This window comes from Sceloporus occidentalis, unplaced genomic scaffold (assembly GCF_023333645.1).
Source record: "Sceloporus occidentalis isolate IW3139 unplaced genomic scaffold, rSceOcc1.0.p SCAF_4, whole genome shotgun sequence".
NCBI classification, from domain to species: Eukaryota; Metazoa; Chordata; class Lepidosauria; order Squamata; family Phrynosomatidae; genus Sceloporus; species Sceloporus occidentalis.
Window position 1 is genome coordinate 137,271,252 of NW_028316984.1, and position 27,265 is coordinate 137,298,516.

A 27,265-nucleotide genomic window follows, 5' to 3' on the forward strand; every position below is an offset into this window, starting at 1 on the left:
GACCCATCAGTCTACCTGGTGTGATGCTGATAGTTTGAATGTGACAGAGCATCTGAGTAGTCTCTCACAACAATACATTCCAGATGATGTACTAACTACCTTGTTGGGTGGGGAGCTTTACAACTTTATAAATTTCACTTATATTTTCTTTGTACTCATTCATCTATACTTATATAATACATGTTATTTATGTAGAGTTGTCTATGTTGTAAAGGTTTTAGTTAATTAACTGGTTTGGTTTGGAATGTTTGGCTAATAATTTCAAATTGTTCTGTACTGCAATTGGTATGCTCAATACAAGGCTTCCTTTCCAATTTGTTTTGGGAATTGTATTGCTTATGTTTGTTTCTTTGTGTGTACCTTCAGCAAGAATTCCAGTGTGTGCTTTCAACCTCGGGTAGAGCACTACAATGACTAAAATACTATGTTAATAAGTTGGGAGACAAAGGTGGCAGAAGTAGATTACTCATAGATAGGGTTGAGGAGCCCTCTGCTGTAAAGATTGTTGTTAATTGCCATCAACTTCGACTTAGAGCCTCCACAGACCAGCATTATACGCTGGTGTGGGGATGGCATGAGGGTGTGGCATACACACGTCAACTGTCCACACTCCAGCATCACGTTGCGCACCCAACTGCATGGTGGGGGGGGCCCACGGCGCTCCATTGGTGCAGTGTTTATATACGCTGCGCCAAAAGGCCTCCGCTGCAGCTAGGGCAACCTTTATGCGGAGCAAAAAGGAGATGCTTTTTGCACCATAGAAAGGCCAGATTGAGACCGTGGCATGTAGTTGCCACGGCCCCAATCCAGCGAGGAAAGGGGCAGCTGCAAGCAGCTCCAAACGGGCGGCCTGTTGAGCCCCTTAGTCACCCTGTCATCAACTGCTCTGCTCAGGGCTGTGGCTTCCTTGATTGAGTTAACCCATCTGTCATGCGGTCTTCCTTTTTTCCTACTGCCTTCTGCCTTAGCAAGCATTGTTGTTTTTTCTAGTGAACCTTGTCTTCTCATTATATGTCCAAAATATGACAGTCTCACTTTAGTCATCTTGGCTTCTAGAGAGAGACCAGGTTTGATTTGCTCTGTTGTTGTTATGTGCCTTCAAGTCATTTCTGACCTATGGTGACCCTATGGTGAATCTATCATGGGTTTTTCTTGGCAAGATTTGTTCAGAGGAGGCTTGCCATTGAGACTGAGAGAATGTGACTTACCCAAAGTCATCCATTGATTTCCATGGTCAGCTAGGGATTCAAACCCTGGTCTCCAGAGTTGTAGTCCAACACTCAAACCATTACATGAAGCTGGCTTTCAGGGTTTGCTCTAGGACTCATTTATTTGTCTTTTTAGCAGTCCACAGTATCCGTAGAACACTTTTCCATCACCATATTTCAAATGAGTTGATTTTCTTCCTACCAGCTTTCTCAATCACACACAGACATTGGAAATAGGATGGCCAGGAAAATACTAACTAGTAGGATTTGAATTATATATCTTTATACTTCATAATTTTATATTAAACAGTCAGCCTTCTGTATCCATGGATTCCTTATCCATGGATCGACCAACCACGGCTTCCAAATATTTTTAAAATATATAAATTCCAAAAAGCAAACCATAACTTTATCATTTTATATAAGGGAACATCATTTTACTGTGGTATTGTATTTAATGGGACTTGAGCATCTATGGATTTTGGTATCCATGGGAGGTCTTGTAACCAAATCCTAGTGAATAACAATGCCCACTGTATGTACCCTTTACAATTATATATCTTTACACTTCAGGAACTTGTAAAGGTCCTTCATAGTAACGTCTCTTCCTTTCCTGAACCAAGCTTGGATATCTGTCATTGCTTTCTCCAAACGTTTTTGTTGTAGAATTTTAAGCATCCCTTTGCTTGCATGGGAGAATAATGCAATGGTCCTATGGTTACTGCTGTCCCTGGTGTTCCCTTTCTTGGGGATTGGAATATATATTGAGTGTTTCTACTCTGTGGGCCATTCTTTTGTTTTCCATATTTGTTGACAGGGTTTAGTTAGAACTACAGTAGATTCTTTCGCTGTAACTTGAAGCAGCTCTATTGATATGCCATTTGTTCCAAGTGATTTGTTTCTTCCAAAAGCCTTTAGTGTGCAGCTTCCACTTCACTTTCTAAAATTGTAGGTAAAGATTTCCCCTTTGACAATGTGGTCAAGTTATGTCCAACTGTAGGGGGCAGTGCTCATCTCCATTACTAATCCAAAGAGCAAGCATTGTCAAAACTGGCTGCACAGAATGCTGTTACTTTCCCTGCTAGGTTGGCAGAACTGCTAGGTTGCAGAATTTGTAGATTCATCTTCAAATGGTTCCTCCTTGAATGAATCTGTCATTGTTTCGTCTCTTTCATATAGTTCTTTAGTGTATTGTTTCCATCAGCTTTTTTATTTCTATTGCCCCTTTAGCCATTTGAAACATGTGTTTGCAATGAACAATGTGTTGGTCTCATAAAATTCTATCAGTATCTCTCTGCTTCATTTCTTGATCCTTTTCTTGATCTTGATCTTGATCCAATTTTGCTACATTCTTTGATCCTGCTGTTTCTTACTTTTTGCATTCCAGGCACCTATGATGAACAAGAAGTGCTATTTTGGTGTCGTCAATTTCCCCCTGGAATTTAGCACAGATTACTCTTTCAATTTCTTCTTCTTTTGCTGGAGCATAAGCTTGGAGTATGGTCATATTTAGGAGCTTTCCCTGGTCTTATTGATATTATTTGGCAAAATTTTGTGTTACTTCATTTGACCGCTTTTTCTACACCTCTCCGCACTATTACTGCCACCTCATTTCTTCTTAGATGTTCAGTTCTTGAATAAAACACTGTGTTGCTAACACTGATTCAAAATGTCCCATTCCTATCCACTCTAACTCGCTCACTCCCAGTATTGCAATGTTTATACATTGTTTTACTATTATTAGCTTCTCCTGATTCACACTTCTCACATTCTATGTTCCTATCATAGGTTATGCAGCTTCTGACTTTCCTTTCACCTCTGAGCATGTCAACAGCTGAACATCTTTCCAGTTGTGTCATTAGCCACAATATAATTCATAGCTGTCCTCTGCTTGTTGAGTGCCATCTGACCTGGGAGTTTCATCTTCTGGCTCTATCTCTTGGTTCATTTTGTATTGCCTCATCAAGGGGTTTTCACGGTGTAAGGTCTTCAACAGGTGGTTTACTATGTCTCTCTTCTCTGTCTGGTGACTACTCCATTTAGCAATTGAAGTACTGAGCAGGAGAAAATTAAAGTACACATTTTAAACCATGGTTAAACCAAAAAATTGTTTTGATGTGCATATATCACAGTTGTTGAGAGTCTGAAAAGATAAATGGCCCTGTTAGGCATAATGGTGGAAGGTGGAAGATCTTCACTAGTTTTCTGTATTACCAGAGTTACCTGATTATTATCTGATTAGTACCTGATCAGTGTTAATCTAGCAAAAATTTTGATCACATCTGATTGCACATATATAAATATATGGATGTTTCCCAGCAGAGATGGAGGAACATCCTCTGAGTGGGTTGCTTCTCCCACTCACCAGGAGAGGCAGGAAAAAGGTAAGCCTTTTGGTGTCCACACCAGGAGAAACAATCCCCAAACAGGTCAGTCTTTTTCCTGCTGCCACTCCACTTTTCTTTGTCACTCTTCCAGCACTCCAGAACATTTTCCATTTTCCTTTTTCCTTATATTTTCTTGACTTGTCCTCCTCTTGCTCTTCTCTGTTTTTTATTCCTTCTGCCTCTCTTATTTCCATATCACCATCTCCCACCCACCCACCCCTCTCTCTCTCACACACACACACACACACACACAATCACACACACACATTTTTGTCCTCCCAGGTGCTCATGAAGCAATTTGGCCAGCAAGCTAATTATGCCAATAATTTTGTTGATGTACTTTCACCTTCTTGCCCTCTGAACATTTGCTGTATAGTATGTATTATGCACTTCTAAATCATTATAAGCAGTTTCAAATTCTGTTAATCAAGACTTAAAATTTAGTTGTGCCCTCTGCATTTTGGTCATTTGATACCACTATCCCTACTGGATCTTGAAACACAACTCCTGTATATGGAAAATTTATTACATTGTTTTCTGGGTGAGAAAAAGATGAGCTCAACTAATTGCTTCCCCCCCCCCCCTAGTCTCTAGACCTATTTCTAAGTCTCTTACTATAACAATTACATTTTTCATTCTCCCTTGTAAAAGGATATTAAATTCTGTCTACCTTCATGTCACATAAAAGGGATAATCCATCACCGTTAGAGAACTGGATGACTAAGGGTTTTGCTAATAGGTGTCGAGTCTTTAATTTGTTACTAGTTCAGACCGTATGGAAAATGGCTAGGACTAAAAATTATCATCTGAAAGCTGTTCAGTGCTTCATGTGAAAATCACTAACGTAATGAACTCTTCAACTTAGCTGTCAAAGAAAGCTGTGGAAGCAGAAGGCGGTTGATTGAGGTTTCAAAGCAAATTTCTTTAACAATTATTCTTAAGAACTGCCATATCTTTGAGCTGAATATTAAGAGACTTCTTAGCACAGCATTGGTCTAATTCTACCAGAGATATATTTGTTTCTTGATAACACTACAACTTTAATTTTTTTCTCTTTGTCACAAATTTTATTCAACCAATCTGTTATTATCCATTCATAAATATCTAAGCACATTTTTTCTTTCATATTAACACTATAATAACAAAAGGAGTCCTGTGGCATATCAAAAATATGCTTCCTATCACTTCATACCACCTAATCAAAAGCTTATTGCTTATTGCTTCATCTTTCATTTAAATCACATGTAGATTATATGTGGAAAGTGTGAGCCCAGGTACTTTTGACAAAATGAAATCTTTGCTTCCTGTGGTTATTTTGGCCAACCAAATCTCTCATCTGTTCCTCCAAAAGATGTTGGTTCCTCCTTGTTCTAAGATTGCAAGTTAGTTATGTATGAAGTCTACTTTCATGGTAGCTTCACCTCATCCTGTATGTTGCAGGAACACTGCAGGGCTGCATGAAGGCCAATGGATAGATTAGTGTTCCATCAGCTGACCCAAGAATGCTTGCTCTGCTAACGTTGTGGCTGTATGCCTTCAAGTCATTTCTGACTTATGGCAACCTGAAAAACTTACTGCAGTTTTTTGGGACTAAGAGTTTGTGACTTTTCCAAGGTCATCCAGTGGGTTTCCATGGGGAGCAAGGGATCAAATCCTATTCTCCAGTGTTGTAGTCCAACACTCAAACCACTACACCAAGCTAACATAGGAAAGATGAAACACAGGGAAAGCGATAATGTTGGTTCTTGTACCTATAGAGTTGTTTTAAATAGGTACTATGTGATACAGGAATGAGGAGAGGACAGTTACCATAGTTTTATACTTTAAGTACACTGTTATGAGGTGTGAACTGGAAAGTTTTGTTGGGGGTGTTGAATATGTATAAGGAGGCACTGGCGATAGGAAGTTTTTGCACCTCAGTCAGGCATCCCTGTAGTAATGTCACCATGCATTAGTTATGTGCCAGAGGTTAGAACTGAATTTGCATTTACATGAGTTGAGCCATACACATACACATCCTGAATAAGAAATATGAATAAGTGCAATTGTTTTTGTAAACTAATTTTTAAAATTGTATCAAAGTGCTGTCAAATGCAGACATACTCCACCAGTTGGCTATATTTCTCTGGTGGATCACACCTTGTTTATAGGTTTCTATACAACACTTTGGGATTTTACACAAAGAAAATAATGGAATTTTAATTTTTGGAACTAATGTTCCAAAATGTTGTAAGATTAGAATTAAACTAAAAAGCAGTCATTTTTACAAGAGAGGCATTATTTCAATTATAATTAGGAGCTGTACCTAAATGTATAAGAAAATGTAGACACTAGTTAAGCCTTAAGTTAAATAATTTAAGGGGGAAATACAAAAGAAGTGTAAAAAAAATCCTTGGTAAATTTCATTACATTTGAAAGATCAAAGACTGAATAGAACAGATATGCTTTCCAGCTATGAACAAAAGATACCAGTGAAAGAGCATATTTAAACAGATTCTGGTCAGAAGCCGAAAACAGTTATCCTAATTCTCTTCTGAAATCCACACCATAGGTGTTAAGCCTGAACCAAGGGCATGATGGAAGACAATATAAGTATTCTCTATAGTGCTTGATGAAATGTTCTCAATAGCCTAATCTGATTTTGAGATTCTGTGTTAAATCTGTAATGGTATTCTGTGCTCATTTCAAATTTGGCTTTTTAAATAGTTATTAATATTCACCCTTGAAACTTCTTGCTTAAATTTTAAGTCTTTTCCCCCCGAAGCCTAGAGTTCTATTTTGATTACTCCATGCTGTATTAACAGGAATGTATATTCTTTGATGGCTTTTTTAAAATTATTATTTCATGAAATATCCTGCTGTGGATTTGAAGACCACCTCCATTTCATGCCAGGATAAATAAAAGGTTGAAAGGCAAGACTTCCTTTCTTTGACTCAGATATGCTAATGAGACATTATTACCTCACAGCACATTAGGTCAGGGCAGGTTGGTTTATTTTTTCAGACCTTTGTTACTTGTCCCACTGCTCTGAATGGGTAGGTCCATGACTACCTTGCAAGAAGGACAGAAGACATCTGCCAGCCAGTCATGAAAGACTGAAAGGAGGTTGGCACTGCTAGGAATAAACCATGGAATGCCAGTGCAACTTACCAGCTTTATAGATCTCTTTTGTATCACAGACAACCAATCCTCAGCTATCTTCTGCAGGAAGACAGACTTCGTGTTTATTTTTAAAGTGAAGGTAAGCACATTCAGACAATGCATGTGTATACAATAACTGAATTATGTATGACTTTTCTGAATGCTTTGTCTCTCGGTTGTACATCATTTTGTTCTCTGTCCTAAAATGCGAACTTTTAACCTTTTGATTCAAATCCATTTTTAGCAACGTAGCTGAAATGCCAGAATAGACTACTAATTCTGTGAACTTATTTTGAATTTAGTGTAGCTGAACTCTAAAAATACTGAATTTAGTAAGACGCATGCATTGCAGTCCTAAATCTGTGCACAGATGAACTACCGCATAGAGTGACAAACAGGCATGCCCTACCTTGTGTCAGGCAAATGGGCAGGTTCATCTGGCAAGGCTGCATGTATTTCATTTCATTTATATCCCATGATTTCATTTGTATCTGGCACAGTAGTTAAATGCCTGTACTGCAGCCACTCACTTATAAACCACAAGGTTGTGAGTTCATTGCCAGCCAGGGGCTCAGGGTCCTTCCAAGATCGCTAAAATGAGTACCCAGCTTGTTGGGGGCAATTAGCTTCCAGTTGTAAACCACTTAGGGAGTGCTTAAGTGCGCTGATAAGCGGTATAGAAATGTACTTGCTACTACTATCTGTCCAGGAACTCAAAATGGTGTGCAATTGTTCTTCCCATTTCATTACTCTCACAAGAAGCCTTACAGCTAAATAATCTGTGTACTGGTCTGGACTGAGATAATACCTTAATTATGGCTGAATAGGTTCATTCAAAGAGTTGCTATTGACGGCAGTTAACAACAAAGTCTTGAAGTTGGTTTGTGAACTAACATCCCCGGCCATTTTCTTGCTCTGTCCTTTTCCCTGCACTGTACCTTGTAACATTTTCTGAATGGTGTGATGATCTCAGTCTTAAAATAATGCCACACTCTGACATGGCAAGCGACACTTAGTCACTTAATATTGGACCATTTTTGACAGTTGAACTTTAATCTTATGTAACAATTATTTGACAACATTTGGTAGATGACATGTTTTATACTGATTATTTTACTGTTTCTCAACATTTTTCTGCTGCAATAAAAGCATACACACTAATTGCATTTCCAGTCTCAAGCACAAATAAAGCAAATTACTGAGAGCACTCTGAAAGCCCATTTATGTCAGCTGCAGGTTTAAGAGGTAGTTTTTGTCCTTGCACTTTACCATTCAAGGCAAGAGGGAATGGAAGTGCCTGTGTGAATGCTCCCACACAAAAGGAAAATTTTCCTAAACACTGAAAATTAGTATGTCAAGAAAATGAATTCAGGCTAACCTTGAAAAGTTATTTCCTTCTTAAATATACTGGCACCATGTCATCTCCTAGGACTATGTCATCTGTCATATGTCCCTATTGTGACATTATTTTACCTCATGTCTAGATAGCAACTACCACCTGGAGAAATTGCACAACAAGGATGGGAAACCCAGAGCTTATGGCTGGCATGTAGCCTCCTGGCTCTGGAGACTTCACTGGCATTTTAGGTAATTAAAAACCTACCGTTCCATGCTAAAACAAGGTACATGTGGAAGATGTGCCTTCTTTTAGTGTGGAAGGGGGTATGGAAATCAGAAGGAGGAAAACCCACTTCTGCTTGCCACCACATCACTAAATCAATGGTGGCCATCCATGGCATGGCAAGGGATGGGGTAGAATTGGCCAAAAGACCCACCAAGTTGAAAACACTTGTTATTTGACTTGCTTGACTATACAGCCTGGTGGGTTTTTTTAATTTGTTCCTCCACATAACAAATATCTTTCCTAAAAAAATAAGTATGAGGAACATACTTACAGGAAGTCAAAATTGAAATTAATTAACTGTCAAAATTAATGGAGTAATTTTATGGATCAGCAGAAACAACCTATTCATTGTATCCAGTAGCACATCACTTCTTACTGGCTCTATTTGTTATGCAATTTTAATTAAAAATAATGTTTTGAAAAGCCATTGATAATGGGAGCTATCTCTGCTCAGTCAGTTTCTTTAACAACTAGATAAGATTGAAATTATACCATGTGTGTGCTTCAGAGACATCAACTCACTTAGTACCGTTCTCAGACTCATCCCCTGGCTGTTGTCTTATCAGTGTTAGACACTTGCCAGAAACCAGCACAACTGTGGCTCACCTGTAGTTGTGAACATTATATTGGGTATTGTTGTGACCTATCTGAGAAACATACCATAATCCCTCTAGCCATGCAGAAGGCTGTAAAAGGGGAGGTATCTTCGTTCACATGCCACACTTCCCTTACTCATACTTCACCACTTCTGGATAGTTAATCTGTTTTAAGTTAAAGTATCTGAAAGCTACCAATCCCAAATCCCTTTCCTCTTGTTGTTGTTTGCCTTCAAGTCATTTCTCACTTATGGTGACCCTAACGTGAACCTATCATTGGATTTTCTTGGCCAGATTTGTTCAGAGGTTTGCCATTGCTTTCCCCGAGGCAGAAAGAATGTGACTTGCCCAGGATCACCCAAATCTCTCAAAATGTTCACAGGCATATAAAACACAAGGCTAAAATACTGTACGTTCCCTTTAGTCCCATATTAGGAAAAAGGTAGAATATAAATTAAAATTAATAATAATAATAAAATGAGTAAATAAAATGCCACAATCTTTGTGTCTAGCAGCTTATAGCAAAGGCTCCAGAAAGCATTATTTAGAATAGTCATATCCAATACACAGGATGTCTTTTGAAGATATTAGCCTATTTTCATACTATCTGCTATGCTAAAGTAGCCTATTATAATGCAGATTTCTATCAGAAAATGTGTCCTATATTATGGTTTCCAGTATGATCTTGATCTTATCTTCTGTTTAGATATAACAAGAAGCAAACAGCCTTGAGGAATCCCATCAAACACTCAGAATTCACATTCCAATCATGGGAGATCTTCAGAAAGTTCTTGACAGAGGAGAGTATGTTCCCTTGAGATCTGCTCCTGTGTTTGAGAGCAACTTTGTTCAGGTAACCAGAATTTATTAGAGGACTGGCAGCTTAGCAGCGCATAAATGCCTCAGAATTGTGCTGTAAACATTATATTTTGCAGCTTAAATGCCACTGGCAATCGATGTGTGTTCTCCAGAACACTACTTTATGTGATAATTTTCACTTACTGCCTGAAGAGATGGGAAGATTCTTGGACATCTTTTGCTACATGCCCCTTCAACCTTGCCATTTATAGTTAATAATTAGCATAGTGATTAAGAATATGTGGCTCCCCAATTGTTGTTAGCTTATAGTTTTCACTACCCCTCACTATTAGCTATCCTTGCTAGGGACAATGAGAGTTACAAGTCACATCCCCCCCCCCCGGCTCTAGTACATGAGACTTGGCTAGTTGGGTCCAGAAAGATAGTTAAAGCCTCTGTAAGCAGAGAAGAGCTCAACCATCTTAGAAAGAGTTGGCTGTGAGTCTTCATGAGCCGTAAGAACTGTCATAACAAACAATTGGCTGAAAATATCCCCATCTGAAGCAAAATGATCAAGTCATGGTATTAATGCAATTCCAGGTCCTTTTGGAGAAGACTGACCATTTGTACCCATTTCAAACTGATTTCAGGCCTGGGTTTGATTCAGATAACTGTATTGGGCTTGGGGAAAATCAATTAGGCTGTATACAAGTATGTTCCCTCTTTTCCATATATATATATATATATATATATTAGAGAGAGAGAGAGAGTCTACTGATAATAAATCAAACAAAAACCTAGCTATATCCCTGCTACATTCTATGACTGTTGCTTTATCTGCATTCTTGGAACCACTTCACACTGTTGTGAGAAATGGCAAAAACAAACACACATATGAACCATTGCAATTTCCCTGAACAAGGAATGCTCAGTCCAAGAACCACAGGAATCTCATTAATGTTGTAATTTGCAATGCTTACATGCTCCCCTTCACTGCAGCGGCACTTCTTTCAGACATTCTTGTTCTATAGCTCCCTATCATGATATAATATCTGTATAATAATAAGATATAATTATTAACAATAATTAGACTGGTGTTCCTTGCACTAGTTTCTATCCTTGTACAGTGATGGGAGGGAGGGAGGGAGAGAGGGATGGACTTATAGGCAAATTTGTATTCCACCTTTCTGATGAAACAATATCAGAATAAAAACTTAAAGTATTTTAGTGCAAAGCTTTAAAAACTGACTCTCTAAAGAGCAATAGAAAGATAACAGCAGCCGCAGAAGAGCAGCAAGAATAAAAAAAGCAGTAAATCAATTAATAATCTCTCCATCATCACTAACTCTCCAGACACTCTTCAAAGGCAGTCTCACACAAAACATATCACAGTAATCTCTGGGTAATATTATCAGAGTCTCACCTTGGGAGTGATGCTACAGAGAGATCATGGGGAATTAAGAGTGCTACATTTTTTTAAAAAGAAAAGGAGAAAGATGCAAGGCTGCACTCTCACTGTCATTTTTTTCTCTGCTACTAAGTAACCTTAACCTATGTCATCTCAATTCCTAAACGAGGCCAAACCCCAGACTGAAAAATATTCAGTCTCACTGAGGAGTATCTGGAACTTATTTTGCCCAGTTAGTGAACATTCAAAATCAGTGACATTTTCCTTAACAGGGATTCTCATTATCAAGGGTCTTTCAGTTTCTTGAACCACATTTATTAAAGATACTGGTTCCACCCTCCTCCTTTTTAACAACCCAGGAAGAACATGATCAAGGCTTCAGTTCCACAAGATCCCTACCCCCGTACTCAAGCTATACATGCTGAACAATATTTATGTAACTAAGACATGGAAACTACTCACATATCCAAACACCTTCTGACCTGATGTCCAGATCAAAATGAATATAGTCAATTTTACTTGAAGAGTGTTTTATAAACCATTTCCAGTGATCCATTAAGGGCTATATGAACTCTTTGCAGATGTCAAAATGTAAAAGGCTCTGATTGCTTTGTTAAAACCTGCTGTAGCACACAAGCCAGCTTAAGAAAAAATGTCTAAATAAAAATCTATTTGCCTGTGGGTTTGGAGAGATGACAATAATGCAGCTAGGCTGGTTTCCCTCTGAGTGAGCTATACAATATACCTTGTTGTTGTTGACTACTGTGAAGTCAACTTTAACTTATGGTGACCACCTGAATGAGAGACCTCCAGGTCCCCCTGTCATCAAAAGCCCTGCTCAGGTCTTGCAGACTAATGGCCATGGAGTCGAGCCACCTGGAATGTGGCCTTCCTCTTTTCCTGCGGCCTTCTCACTACTTACTAAGCATTATTGTCTGTTCTAGAGAGTCATGTGTTCTCATGATATGGCCAAAGTATGACATCCTCAGTTTAGTCATCTTGGCTTCTAAGGAGAGTTCAAGCTTCAAAATACATTGTAATGTAGTGGTTACTGAAATCTGCTACGTGTCCTCTTTCACTGGCACTCCAGCCATATTCCCAACCATTTCATCATGTGTAGCCCCTCAGAAGAATAAGGATGCACCTGAGAAGGATTTGGTGTTGTTTTTTAAGTAACCTGTTATCTCTCTGCAGGTCAACAGAAGAGGTGAATCGATTTACCTTCATAATCGCCCCAATTATGTAACTATGGGCATTTGTGCTTCCAGTCCAAATTTGTCATTTCCAAATGTGATGTTGCTGGCACATTCAACCCCTTCATCCTCCCAGGAAAATATTATAAGCCACCCAGCAAGTCGAAAGCAGTCAGGCTCTGAAGATGAACTTGTACTTACCAGGTGACAGTACAGCTAAGGAGACGATGATGGAGGGGGGTAGCATTTGTTAGTTTCTTGTTCTGTTTTGGTTTGAGAAACAGAGCGCAATCTGTCCAGATTTCCCCAGACTTCCCCTACACTGGACTGGGAATACAAATTCTAAATCCCAAGATTCCCAGCCCACATTCTCAATGTGAGGAATGCTGGGAGCTGCAGTCCAACAACATTTGAAGTGCCATATAATTATTTATGAGATATAGTTGTTTTAAATAATATGTTTCATCCCTCACCAATCCTTTTAATCAGGAATTCACAGTTCACATCAAAGTTCTCAGCATTAGTAGCAATAGAACCATTCTTTCTGATGGTGGCACTCTTCACAGATTGGATGAAGTGTATTTTTCATCCCACCTTGGATGGCATAATTTTGTTGAAAATAAAATGCCTGATTCTCTAATCCTGCACAAGGGGGTTACATTACAGAATATTACCATACACCCCCGCGTTATAATGTTAAGAGTAAACAGATGGATGCAAGACTGTCTGCTAAAGGGTCTTCTCCAAGTGGCTATTCCATGTAATATGAGGTGGCATTAATAAGGGTCCCGACATTTTCTACTAGTGCCAACATTATTCTTTAAAATGTACAGAGGCACAAAAGTTTTTATTTGTTGTTGTTGTGTGCCTTCAAGTTATTTCTGACTTATGGTGACCCTAAGGCAAACCCATCAAAGAGTTTTCTGAGGCTGAGAGTGTGTGACCTGCCCAAGGTCACCCAGTGGGTTTCCACGGCTGAGCAGGGAATCAATCCCTGATTTTCCGAACCACTACACCACACTGGCTCTCTCAAGGTTTTTATTTGTATTTGCCCATGCATTTTAACACTGTCTGTTTTGACCTTTTATCTTTTTTGCTTCTTGATATGTCTTTTTTTTTGGGGGGGGGGGGTGTATTATTTCAATGCCACTCTGTAATCCAGTACATTGAAGAGTGGAATGCATAGATCTTTAAATAAATGCATAAATCTTTAAATAAGTTGTCCAACTAGAGCAAAATCCTGTTTCCCTTTACCTATTTATTGCATGAATACCATCCTCTTCAGAAAAAAGATTCCCACACCAACTTGTTTTATTATGTACACTTTTTTTAAAAGAAAAAACATCCTGACCCTACATTTACAATCTAAAATCTATGTTACAAAAGGAAAAATGGGAAAAGGAGGGAAGGGAAAATCATGCTTTCAGTCACCAGCCTTATGCAATTGTTCATAAAATGACTTCTGGAATGGAATGGTTTTAGGGAGGAGGAGTTATTTTTGGATGCAGTGGAGAATAGGCGTGGATAAAAATAATGTTTCTTTAGACCTGAGCCACTGGAAAGGGACATTGGGGAGGATGGGATTAAATGGATATACTCGGCCATTTCCAGACAAGTTTATATATCAGAGTATGATAACTATGGGGTAGGTCCTACTTAACAAAATTTAAATATTTTGAACAAATCTTCCAGATATGTTAACATTTGGAATGGTGCAGCTTTAAAATTTTGAAAATAAGTGTGATCTAGCACACTGCTTGTGTTACTTGAGCCTTATTTTTTCCAATGTGCCAGGGACTGGCACCATATTTGTCCCCATTGGCTACAAGCATCTCTTTCTTTCTTGGAAACTCACCAGGGACTATCAGCCAATGACTTGGGCAGGGGCACCAGCCTAGGGACCAGCACTAGTTCAGATCTAGGAGGCTTAACTATACCACAGTCCTACACCAATATAGTTTCTTGCTCATCATAGAATAAAATTAATAAATAAAGATGCTCTTGAGTAAATTTATTGGTAACTTTTCTACCAAAGTCTTTAGCTGACTGTTAAATATAATAAATTGTTAATTTATTCCCCCCCCCCCACCAAAAAAAAAAATAGAGACTAACATCATCACCCTCTGTGCAAGGGCTTATGCAGAACTTCCTATCTTTATTCAACACACAGTGAAAAACTAGAGGTTCCCTTTCAAATGTTGTATTACTGTACAGGTTTTGCCATTACCATAATTACTGCTCCTTTTCTAAGAACTGTAGGCTTACCCTATGGTTATCTTGATCCTTCAGGGTAGGCAGGTGGGGGATAATTTTGGTTTGAAAATTAGCTTCTTAGTTCACATGTACTGAATGAATCCATATCCCATGATACAAAACACACTAAAGATTCATTTTTTGTTTTTATTTTCTGCTCCCTACATGAATGCCTGAAACTCATCTGGGAATTGTCTTTCAGGTTCCTGCCCTTGAAGTTTGTAGATATTTCTGTTCACTCCGCTAAGAAGAGACGCATCAAGCTAAAGCTGGTGAGTGGCCGTGCCTACTACCTAGAACTCTGTGCACCACCACATAAGCAGGACCATCTCTTCCAGCAGTGGACACAGCTCATCAATGTACTGAAATCTAAATCTAAGGGTTCTTCATTTCATGCTCTATATAAGGAATTTGAAACCGAGGAAGTATATAGAGCGACCACAGACACAATATTGAAAGTAAGTGCAAATTAGACACAATGCTTCTTTGTTGATATTTTAGAAAATAAGGCCTTGGGCACTGAAAGATTGCAAATTAAAAATGTATAGGATAAATCACCAGTTTGTTCAATGCCAGGGAAAACATATTATATACCACTGTTGGTTCCTGAGAGTGGCATGAAGAGAAACTCGTGTGTGCATTCTTTAAAGTGTTCTCACTGGGCATCAAGGAAAAGCAGAAGATGCACAGTAAAAATTCTTCACTGAGGCTAGTCAGTTTTCTCCACAAATTCTATCTGAGTAACAAGAAAAAAATTAAGGCAACTCTAAATGCATATATTTGGTCCCATTGGCATTTTTATCTTGGAGGAAGGTCTCTGAAAAATTAAACTTCTACACAAAGATAATTCATTCAAATTAAATTTGAAAATTTATTATGTGCATACACTGTGTATTAAAGATGAGGAACCTGGGTTACTGCGTTCTTTGAAGTGTTTGATACTGGGTTCCAATCCAACCCTTGGGCTCCTCATATGTAGTAGCATCACTGGGAGGGTGCAGGGAGTGCAAACTGCACTGGGTGACACCCCATAAGAGGGGTTGACACCCAGCTGAGTGTCCCACACAGACACCTCCCTGTCACGTACAGCAGGGAGGGAGAGGCCCAGGGCACTCCTTCCTCCCTGCTCAGTGCAGTTGCTGCGGCTCCAATCTGGCTTTGTCAGGGGCGGCTTGTTTTGCCCCTAATTTATGCATGACATGATTATAGAAGCAAGACTGCTATATGTTCAAAGTTAGAAAACTGGCTATTTCCTCACAGAAGAAGAGTGGATTAATTTTTTTTTAGTTGGCAGAGATGGACAAATTGGCAACACTGCTCAAAGAAAAATCATTGGACATCATTTCTAAAGATTAGGAACCATTTTTGTGTTATATGAAGAAGAAAGAAGGGAAGATTATGGGTGTGGAATTTGACTTTTGAAGTATTTTGTTTTGGGTTTTTTTAGGTCAGAAGTAGAATAAAAACCTTAGTAGTAGTGAGAAATCACATCTACTGAGTGTTAATTTTTTCAGGCTTGGGAAGTAGGAAATCAATTTTAATCAACTTGGCTTCTAGGGAGAATTCAGGCTTGATTTCCTCTTGGATCCATTTATTTGTCTTTTTAGCAGTCCATGGTGTCCACTGAACTCTTCTCCAGTGCCACATTTCAAATGAGTTGATTTTCTTCCTATCACCTTCCTTCACAGTCCAGCTTTTACAACCATATGCAGAAATGGAAAATGCAATGGCATTGGCAATCCTAACTTTAGTATTTTTTAATATATCTTTAAACTTCAAGATCTTGTTTAGTTCCTTCATAGCTGCCCTTCCAAGCCCTAGACTTCTTATTTCTTGACTGCAGTCCAAACTATGGGCCACTGTTTTGTTTTCTATATTTGTTGACAGATTTTAGTTGGAACTAGAGTAGATTCTGTCTCTGTAGACTGAAGCAGCTCTATTGGTATGCCATCTGATCCAAGTGTTTTGTTTCTCCCAATTACTCCAAGGGCCAAAACACATGGCAGAAATAATCCAGTTTGAGACCACTTTAACTGCCCTGGTTCGTGTTGGGAACTTTGAAATGAATACTGTATTTTCTGGCGTATAAGACTACTTTTTAACCCAGGAAAATCTTCTCAAAAATCGGGGGTCGTCTTATACGCTGGGTGTCATCTTATAGGGCAGGTGCTGAAATTTCTGAGCCAGACTGAAGAATCTGCGGTCGCCACAGCTGGTGGGGGGAGCTCAAAAACGGCTGCGGCCACATCCCCACCGTATGCGACGATCGTATGAAAGCAGCTACCGCTCTGATAGTCTTGGAGACAGGGAGGGCTGGGCAAGCAGGGAGAGCTGAACAATCCAAGCAGGCTTGATATACAACAAGCTTTCCTGCGAAGTACCTGCATACCATATTGAAATCAAATCTGATGGTTTTTTAATTTTTTATTTGGTGTGCGTTGGAAGAGGGGTAGTCTTATACGGTGAGTATATCCCAAGCTCTATATTTTAACTGGAAAAGTTGGGGGTCGTCTTATACGCCCAGTCGTCTTATACGCCGGAAAATGGTACTACAGTGATTATAGATGCAATCTGCATTTTGTGCTGACTGGTTTTGTTTGGATCACAACTTGCTGCAGCACTCATCAAGGAGAAAAAGTATTTACTGGAAGATGTGAGACAAGAATGTTTGCCAGAATTAGAAATAAAATAATAATAAAAATTTTATTTATATACCGCTTTTCTAAAAAATCAAAGCGGTTAACAACAAGTGCAAGTCACAACAATAAAGCAACATCAAACATTAAAAACATCTACATCATCTCATAAGCAACAATAACATCAATAGCAATAAAAACCAAAACACATGACAGCTCAACAATGCTGTCTGGAGGAGAAGGGGAGCATCACAGGAGTCAGGAGTCAGGGTATGCCTGCTCGAAAAGGTGTGTTTTCAACCCCTTCTTGAAGCGGTCTAAGGAGGTGGCCGAGCGGAGCTCGTCGGGAAGTGAGTTCCAGAGTTTTGGGACCGAGCTGGAGAAAGCCTTCTGGGTGGTGGTAGCCAATCTGACCTCTGGAACCTTCAATAAATGCTTCCCGGCAGATCTGAGTGTGTGGGGCGGATTGTATGGGCAGAGGCGGTCCTCTAAGTACCCTGGGCCCAAGCCATTTAGGGCTTTATAGGTGATAACCAACACCTTGTATTGCGCCCGGAAGCGAATAGGCAGCCAATGAAGGTCTTTAAGGACCAGAGTTTTTCTCTCTTGCATTTGCAATAAGTTGAGGGTGTGGCTAGCACACCTTTGGTTTAGTGGCAAGCAAGTTTATTCAGTGTTTGCTTCTTCCCCTCCCTGCCACTAACTGCCACAGCTACTGCCCACAATCCTTTCAAGGATGACAGGACAGGCAGCAGGAGAAGAAAAACCTAGCAAACATTATACTTCCATATGATTTCCTGGAAAATGCCCTCAAAATTACATTCAGTTTTGTTCAAAGAAGAGATACTCATTTTGGCTTAACATTTTAAAATATTAATGCACTGGTTCCAATTTCTGTAACATAAGATACTAATGATATTGTTGTCCCAAACTTAATTCCAAACTGACAAAATTTTGCTCCAGAAACTGCTTCTTGAAAAATTTAAACAGCTTCCATTTGTCAAATAAAAATGGACAAACTACAGTTGTACTGTTGTTAGCAGTGGTGGATTTACAGTATGCCATTCACCTATCAGAGGTAAAATCTTGTCTACTTGCCAAAGCTCATACTTCTCCAAAGTTACTTATACATAGATATTGTTATGGAGAAGACCATTATATTGGTTTTACCACAGCTAATAAGCTATTTACTAAAGCAGTAGGTCAAAAATTTTTGCATTGACTGCACTAGGTCAAAAACACCAAGATTGGCTGCATGCCAGCAGATCACCTTAGTTATTTCTATGTAAAAAAAAATCAACACTTTCTCTTCTCTGACAGGCTGTGAAAAAAAGTCACTGCTCAGCATCATGCTCTAGGTGATATATAGTTCAATCCATTCCTTTTAATCCAAAATAATTGGATGTAGGTTGCAATTTTATGCACACTTACTTGGAAGTATTGAACGTAGTGAGCCTCACTTGTAAGAAAAAAAAAGAATATAGGATAAGCTGCAGAGCATAGCCAATGAGACTAAAGTAGGCCAGCAGATGTACATATACTTAGCTGCAACAAAATTAAATAGCAATAAAAAATAATACACATGCAGTCTGTCAATGCTTTAAAAAGTGATTAGAGGAAAATTGTTGCTGCTATAATGATTACCTAGATTATCTTTTCTCAGCTTCACCCAGTGCCTTAGGGGAAATATTATTGGTTTTGGGTTAGGCATCCTGAGTTTCTTTTCCATTTAATTGTTTTAGGCTGTTCTGCAAGTGTCAGTTCATCATTACAATCACTTTGTGTACTCTTCGCAAAGCTAGCTCTGGAAAATCCCATTGGTGTGGATTTTCAGTTGAAATTTTTAAATTTTATTTCTTTTCTGTTTTTAATTTTTTCTAAAGGAAAACAGTGAAATAGAGACTCCCATGAACCAACAAGCCAACGAAGAACCAGTGAAAACACAAATCATTAAGAAAACATCTTCCAAGCGTGTCACTATTTCTGATATAGTTGGTCCCATTGAAGAATTTCGAAAGAGCCAGAGCCCATCCCCAGTTTCTCCCTATGGCTTCATGAAAAAAATGGGCATAGATTTTGAGAAAAAAGATGACCGTAAAAAAGAATTCATGAAGAGGACTGTTAAAAATAGTAAATCAAGGTACATTAATTACAATGGTATATTATTATAAATAATCTACTTTCCAGCTTCTATTTTAATTTTCCCCTCTTACATTAGGTTCATCAGCCTTCAGGGGTCTCTTTTTATATTTTTTGCTTGTAATCTCCTCCTCCAAACAAAGAAGTGATGGGAGAGCTATGAAACTCATTCCAGTTTCAGAATGAAGTCCTGATTCTGGGATTTAGGGATTGAGGAAGCCTTATTTAAAACAAATATGCTTAAATATGTCAAAAGCAAGGTGTGCCTCTATAAAATAAATAATATTAGATTTATCGATCACTTTCTGTCAAGAGAGTTTTCCACCTTGCATCTAGAACCATTTCAATAGAACAGAAACCTAAGATATTATTGCATTAGCTTTGCTGCTGGGATAGACCTGGGATGTAACTTTTTTAAGACGGATCTTACGCATTCACTCACCACCAGGCAGGAAAAGCTTCATGCAGCTTTTCAAGAATGGGAAAATCCCATTCTTGAAAAGCTGCGAGAGAAGCTCAGGTTTCATACAGGCTGCCTACTGCCCGGTGATGGATGAATGTGATAAGATCAATCTTTTAAAAGTTACATCCTGGTAGCAAAACTAATGTGATAATCTCCGTAATTTGTACATATCTGATTTTCTTCTTATTCAGTTTATCTTGCCAATAGCTGGCTTCCTTGGGGAAAATCCTTACAGCAAAGATGGGGAAAGCATTATAAAAACATAGGGCACAAACAGACAGGCCAAAATAAAGTTGCTTTGGGTCACTTTGGAAGTATGCTGTTTAAATGATGCATGTGTCCTAAGAGGCTGGAAGCTGCGCCAAAGGCACGCTCCAGTCCTAAGGACTGCAGCGCAGCTTTAGCACAGCTTCCGGCCTCTTAAGATGTGTGTGTCATTTAAACAGCATACTTCCAAAGTGACCCAAAGCAGCTTTATTTTGGCCTGTCTGTTCAGGCCCATAAGTCTATTTTCAAGCTCTTACAAAGATGGAATAAATTTGCAATGTGATCCTAAGGTAAGGAACCCAACAGACTTCAGTCTGCTCCAAGTTCAGCCAGGAATAATTATTATTGGAGCTAATTTTTCAGCCAGTTTTCTCTTCCATCTGATTTGGGGTTTTGTGGGGTCTTCTAACTAAAAAGAAAAAAGAAAAAGAAAAGAAAACAACTCCTTTGCAAGACATGAGATAGAAAAGAGATGGATTTCAGAGTGCATCTATTTCCATGTTAGGGAATTTTCTGGAACGGACAGTTCTGTTGATCCAACAAATCTGTGTCCTCTCACTCCCTGCCTACCACTACATCCATTTTTGCTCCTTGCTGAGGCCAGAAATTTTAACCTCAGAAGGAAACCACTGTGGAAAACTCCATAGTGGGTAGGCAGATCTTAGAGGATGTATCTGAAATTGGATTCCCTGAACTTTCCAAGATTGCAGCATTGATCAAGATGCTTGCATGCCTTAGTATCTAATGTAGCAGTTTAAGATGTAGTTTATGTGATGTTGTGAATGAGGACAGGTGATTTTAAAACTGTACTCTCTAGTCAATGTAGCCTTCTCCCCCTCTGGAAAGAATCATTTCTCTGTCAGTAAAATAAAAAGACTATTATTTGCATCCCGGACTAAACAGTTGTGCAATGTAGTACAGCCACAGACTGTACTACATTGCAAAAGGCCTACTAGGATCTGTCAGTAATTCCAAATGGGCTCTAAAGATTGAAGAACTACAGACCTGTGTGTTTATATTTCTACAAGCTTTTGAAAATCCACTAGAAAACAGCTATATGAAGATAATTCGGGATAATGTTCACTTCACAGATTAAGAACAATATTAAATGTTATGTCAATAGACATGCTTTCTTCTCACTGTATTTGTCTGATAATACTTCTTTCCAGAAGCACACCATATTCAATTTATTTCAAATCTTGGAGCCTAGCTGCATTAAATTGGTGAGGGTGGGCAGTACATTTATAGAAGTAGGACTGAGAAGAAAAAGCTCTCCCCCCAAGCTACATAAAGTCCCAAATATCATTATTATGAATCCCACCCCATTAAAAAAAATTCAAATAAAATCAGCATGTAAAAGTGCAAGTAGATAAATAGGTATCATTTCAGTGGGAAGGTAACAGCATTCCATACACCACAGCAGACATGCTGGCCACATGACCATGGAGTTGTCTGTGACAGTGCCATCTCCCTCAGCTTAGTTACAAAGATGAGCACCACCCCCTGCATTTGGACACAACTAAACAATCATGTCAAAGGGGAAACCTTTACCTTTACTGTTTTTTTGTTTTTGTTTTTTTGTAATGTCTTACATTTTGTGGTGCTTTGTCGTCTTTTGTGGTTATGACATCTGGTCACCCTACATAGTGGGTCAGTGTAGCCTTCAAGGTCCCCTGGGGTGGCAATGCAGATCCCAAACCTCTTACAGTTGTGCATTTTTTTCCTATGTTAACAGGGAGTGGATGACTTTTCCATCTCCACTTCTATGAATCCTCTGAAAATGCCCCAGCTTTGTGTAGCAGATGTGAAGACTGATACCCATGTTTGCTGTTTTGTGTAGTTCAACCCTGCAATAGCAATATATTTTTTTAATATAGTTGTAATAGAAGTTTCTTAACTTTCTGCTTTTCCTTACTTCTTTCAGAGAACGAGAATCTTTTGCTAGTTCAGAAAAAAGACTGCAGACTTCAGGTATGAATTCCCTTTCTTTTCTGACAATTTGAAATATTCTCCCATCCTGTTCTCTTAATTTACTACTTTTACTTTTGTCCACATAACAGAAGATGCTTAAAATTCATGGGACAAGTATAGAAATTATAATCAGTATCTAGATTTGGTTAGGAACTGGGTGCTATAAAAATTATAGAAATCTAGCTATGACTTTCTAAACAGGAATATACTGTAGGTATATCATATGTCTATCTGCATGCTCTCCCCATGCACATGTTATCTGAAAGAGAGTAGTTGGTAAGCAACATGACTAAGTAAAATTGCACTGGCCTGTGGGCTATCAATTTTTATCTAGGCAGACTTCCACTGAGTGTCTCAATCTGGGCTATTCTCTGGCTCCAGTGAGTATGCTGATTTTTGTGGGTTATAAAAATGTTCCATGTCCACAGGAGCGTGCATGGAACATTTTTATAACCTAAAATACATTGTGGTTTATCAAAGATATTCCACAATACCAAACATTCAGAGCTAGGAGACACACATTCACATAAAGTGGAACGTTTGTATGAAAAGTAGGAAGTGGAACATTTGTTTGCATAGCAGTCAGACCAATTTGTTTGGGGGGGAAATTAAAATTTAAGAAATGTAACCTGCACAATTGTTAATAGATTTGTTCAGACATTTTTTCTATTAAAAAAGGAATGTGTAAAATGGAAATTTTGTTGGCCTGTGGAGGGAGATGGAAGGTGCTTAGGAATTAATAATATATTATTTGTGTATAATTGAGAATTAAATATTTTCTCTTATAATGCCAAACAGCTGATGCGCAGCAGCATTGATGAAGGGTGACACTAGAGTGGGATCTTTCAGAGACAAGGGCAGTGGTACCATAGCCAACTTGTTAGTAGTGCACAGAGGGAGGCACCAGTAAATCTCCTTTTCAGGATATTTTACCAAGTAAAAGTTTCAACCCAAAGTGAAACAAGAGTTAGTGACAGCATGCAGCAGTACTGTGGCTAACAACACAACTGAACTCAAGCCTAAAGGAAGTTCAGTTGTTGATGTGCTCAGAGGCAAAAAGAAAATACAAAGCAGCACAGGATATATAGGAATATGGAATGTGAGAAGCATGAATCAGGGGAAGCTAGAAACAGGAAAACAAGAAATGGGAGATATAAACATTGCAATACTTGTAGTGGGTGAGCTAAGTGGACAGGACTGGGACATTTTGAGTCAGATAATTACATAATGGCGCAGTACATACCGCCATAAACCGTCATACCAGCGCCAGTTCTAGGGTTAGGGACCGCGCGGCAACTGCACAGTCCTTAACCCTAAAACGTACGGACGGCATAACAATGGCGGCACCCTGTGTACACGGGCGCTGCCATTGTTACATAAGTGCCACGCAACGTCCGCATGTTGCCACACAGCGCTTACGTAATGAGTGCGCCAGTGGTGCACTTGTTATGCCACTCCTGCTTTTCTCAGGTTCTTTTTCCTCCGTAAGGAAGCTGTGTGGTTTGGTGGCTGCGGCTTCCCTCCGGAGGAAAAAAGGCCTCCAGCAAGCCGCCCTTTTCAGGCACTCTGTCCCAGGCCATAATGTTTTACTCAGGGGATGAAAAGATAAGAAGAAATGGAGATGCATTTACAGTTAAGAGAGAGGTAGCAAAAGCAGTCAAAAGATATAATGCAAAGTCAGACCAAATTATGTCAAGAAGACTTCAGGGGAAACCATTTAACCATAATCCAAGTCTGTGATCCACCAACAAAGGCAGAAGAGGAAAATGAAATATTTTATGCTGAAGTCCAGTTGGAAATTGATCACACAGAAAATATGACTTCTTGTTAATCATAAGTGACAAAAACTGGAAATGGACTAGTATCAACAATTATAGGAAAATATGGCCTAGGATCAAGAAATAAAGAAGGAGACCGATTGACTGAATTTCATGAGGTGAAGAGTTTGTTCATCACAAACATATCCTTCAAGCAATCCAAGAAGCAACTGTATACATGGAGATCACCTGATGGTCAATACAGAAATCAAACACACTACATAATTGGAAGCAGAAGATGGAGAAGAATTCTCTTTACAAAAACAAGAGCAGGAACATATTGTGTACAGACAATAGCAAAAGTAAGAGTAAAACTAAAAAACACTCAACCAGCCATCATGCCAAAATACAATTTAGAGAACATCCCTGTGGAATTTAAGGAAGTAAAACTTAGCTGTGCACTGGTAAGCCTGATCGAAAGCCAGAGGAACTTTGGACTGAACCCAGAGACACTGTCAAGGGGGGTGCAGAAAGACACTAACTGTAATGGGGAAAAAAGAGAAGCCTCAATGGATGACAGATGAAACTCTTAGAACAGTCAAGAATAGAACAGAATAGAACTAAAAGTTAAAGGTCACAGAAACAGAAACAGAATCCTGAATACATATGTTCAAAGACTTGTGCACAGGAATAAAGAGAATTGTTATAATAATCAATGCAAAGAAACAGAAACAAAAACAAAAAAGGAAGAACAAGAGACCCCTTCTACAAGAGCTAAGAAATCAAAGGAAAGTTTAAACATGTGCAGGGATGATTTATAACCAATAGGAGAACACATTGCTTAACCAAACAGAAATTTTAAAAGCAATGGAAACAATACACTGAAATGAAAGAATGTCAGAAACATTTCAAAAAGAAATACATGAAGATGAAACTTCCAGTTTTAAAAAATGAAGTAGAAGCTTGGGTGAAATAAATCACCAGGAACAAATGGCATACCAATGGAAGCGATTTAATCTAGAGACAAAATCTACTCTAGTTCTTATTGCAATTTGTCAACTACTTCAAATTTCTAATTTGAAAATAAAAGACTGGCCCACAGAATGGAAACACTTGGTATACATTCCAAGCCCCACGAAAGGGGATATGGGGAACTGCAGTAACCACCAGACCACAGCATAATTTCCCATGTGAACAAAGTGAGGCTCAAAATTCTGCAACAAAGACTTTTACCATATATGGAGCAAAAAGGACAGGTTGCATACCAGTAACTATAATTGTTCGAATGGTCATCTGTGAACTCATACAATTGGGTTATCCTGCACCTGTGCAGTGCCTCTTTCAGAATGTTCAACTGACCTGTATAAGGGGCTCCTGCCCAAAGCCCACTAGTTCCATAGGACACTGTTGAAATGATCTTTGTGGACCATCAAGACACGATGAGGGGTGTGTGGGCAGGCTTGTGTGAGTTCATAGATGACTATTTGAAGAACTACAGTTACAGACATCCAACTTGTCCTCCTCCTTCATAGTCTCTGTGACTGACACAACTCAGACACTAGCAAGCTACAGTGACTTGGGCCTATTGATCCCTGAGTTGATCCAACTCGATACCAACTTGAAGAGATTGAGTAAATGGTCAGGAGGAAGGACAGTAGCCTGTGCTTCAGAGTCTAAGACTGCTCTGATGAATCAGATCCAATGTGTTGTCTTCTTCTAGGTGAGGCAAAGTTACAATGTCTAAAAGAGTCAATACTGTCTATATATCCTGTAGCAAGTGATTTTTGGAAAAAGGGATAACTAGCCATTCATCTATATATGGGTAGAGGAAGACACCTTGCTGCTGAAGAAAAACAACCACAAGAGAAATCACCTTTGTAAACACCCAAGTTGCTGTGCTGAGACCAAACAGTAGGACTCAAAATGTGTACACCTCCCATCCTACAGCAAAACAGAGGAAATGTCTGTGACAAGGCCAAATCAAAATATGGAAGCAGGCATCTTTTAGGTCCAGAAGGGGGAACTATTCATCCTATCAACAGCAGGATAGAGGCTAGAGCAGGGGTAGGCAACCTGCGGCCCGCGGGCCGGATGCGGCCCAGCAAGGCCTTGGGACCGGCCCCCACCCGGTCCTGCCGCCGATTGCCGCCGGGGCCTTTGGGGGGCAATTGTCTATAGAAGCCTCAGAAACATGCATTTATATTAACATTTTTTTTTAAAATCTGCAAATTTTTTCACGTGTACTCCATTTTTTTAAAAAAAGTGTCTTCCATTTGAAAATTTTGTCCTACATTTGTCCTGGTTTATTTATATATTTATTTTTTTAAAAAAATATTTAATTATTTATTTTTTGGTTTCGGCCCCCCAGTTGTCTGAGGGACAGCAACCCGGCCCCCGGCTCAAAAAGGTTGCCTACCCCTGGGCTAGAGTTACCATCCTGAAGCATCAAAATCTACAAATTCACTCCTCTCAAGTCCAGAATTGGCCTCAGACCGCCATCTTTCTTGGTGATGATGAAGCATCAGAAGACTCCTGACACACCTCTGATGGAGGTACAGGCTCAATTGCTCCCTTTTGTAAGAGGGTGTCTACTTCTCTGAAAAGAATAGCAGAAGGGACCATAGATCAGAAGAGCCCTGTTGGAGGATAAGATTCAAATGCAATAGCTACGCCTCTCCTTATGATGTTGAGCACCTACAAATCCATGGTGATGGAGTTCCACATATGCTTAATGTTTTGGAGTGGATCATGGAACAGAAGAGGGAGAGTTGGTAGAGAAGTGGATAGAATGTTCTGAAAGCTGCGCCAGCACAGGATGATCCAATTGTATGAGTCACAGAGACCACAAAGAAGAAATGTCAGATGTCCAAGCTAGGTTCAAGAAAATAAGAGGCACTAGGGTTCATATTGCAAACATATGCTGGATAATGGAGTGCATCAAAGAATTTCAAAAGAAAATCGTTTTATGCTTCATAGATTATAGCAAAGCCTTTGACTGCATAGATCATGAAAAGCTATGGATTACTCTTGCATAAATGGGTGTGCCACAATGTTTTATTACATACTGAGGACAAGAGGCTACAGTTATGACACAATACAGAAAAATGGAATTGTTTCCAATAACAAGGGAGTCAACCAAGGCTGCATTTTATCATCCTATCTGCATATCTTGCATGCTGAAAATTTCACATGTAAAGAAGGATTAGACTTGGAGGAAGGAGGCATGAAAACTGGAGGAGCAACAATTTAAGATATGGAAATGACACCATCCTGCTAACAGAAAATTAGCAAAAACCTGGAACAATTACTGAAGAAAGTGCAAAAGTAGGTTTACAGTTAGATTAAATAAAAATAAATATTAAGAAAACAAAAATGACTACAGATTAATTGCATAACATTAAAATAAATGATGAAGAGATTGAA

The 27,265-nt window shown here is 39.0% G+C and overlaps 1 protein-coding gene across 1 annotated transcript; it reads left to right on the forward strand.

The window, feature by feature from the left end:
* The first annotated feature begins 6,626 nt into the window (after positions 1-6,626).
* LOC149314676 (Golgi-associated RAB2 interactor protein 2-like) lies at positions 6,627-22,913 on the forward strand. Its single transcript, XM_089523129.1, has 7 exons — positions 6,627-6,837; positions 9,664-9,810; positions 12,358-12,560; positions 14,812-15,067; positions 19,129-19,375; positions 22,039-22,085; positions 22,884-22,913. The coding sequence occupies exons 2-7, from the start codon at positions 9,727-9,729 to the stop codon at positions 22,911-22,913; spliced, it is 867 nt and encodes a 288-aa protein (XP_089379255.1). The 5' UTR covers positions 6,627-6,837; positions 9,664-9,726.
* Positions 22,914-27,265: the final 4,352 nt, after the last annotated feature.

What these genes read in the sequence shown, in the direction of transcription:
- LOC149314676 (XM_089523129.1), top strand. Translation starts at nt 9,727, where the DNA reads ATGGGAGATCTTCAGAAAGTTCTTGACAGAGGAGAGTATGTTCCCTTG. An exon ending in TTGAGAGCAACTTTGTTCAG is followed by an intron (nt 9,811 to 12,357) that starts GTAACCAGAATT and finishes ATCTCTCTGCAG; the next exon opens with GTCAACAGAAGAGGTGAATC. An exon ending in GAAGAGGACTGTTAAAAATA is followed by an intron (nt 19,376 to 22,038) that starts GTAAATCAAGGT and finishes TACTTCTTTCAG; the next exon opens with AGAACGAGAATCTTTTGCTA.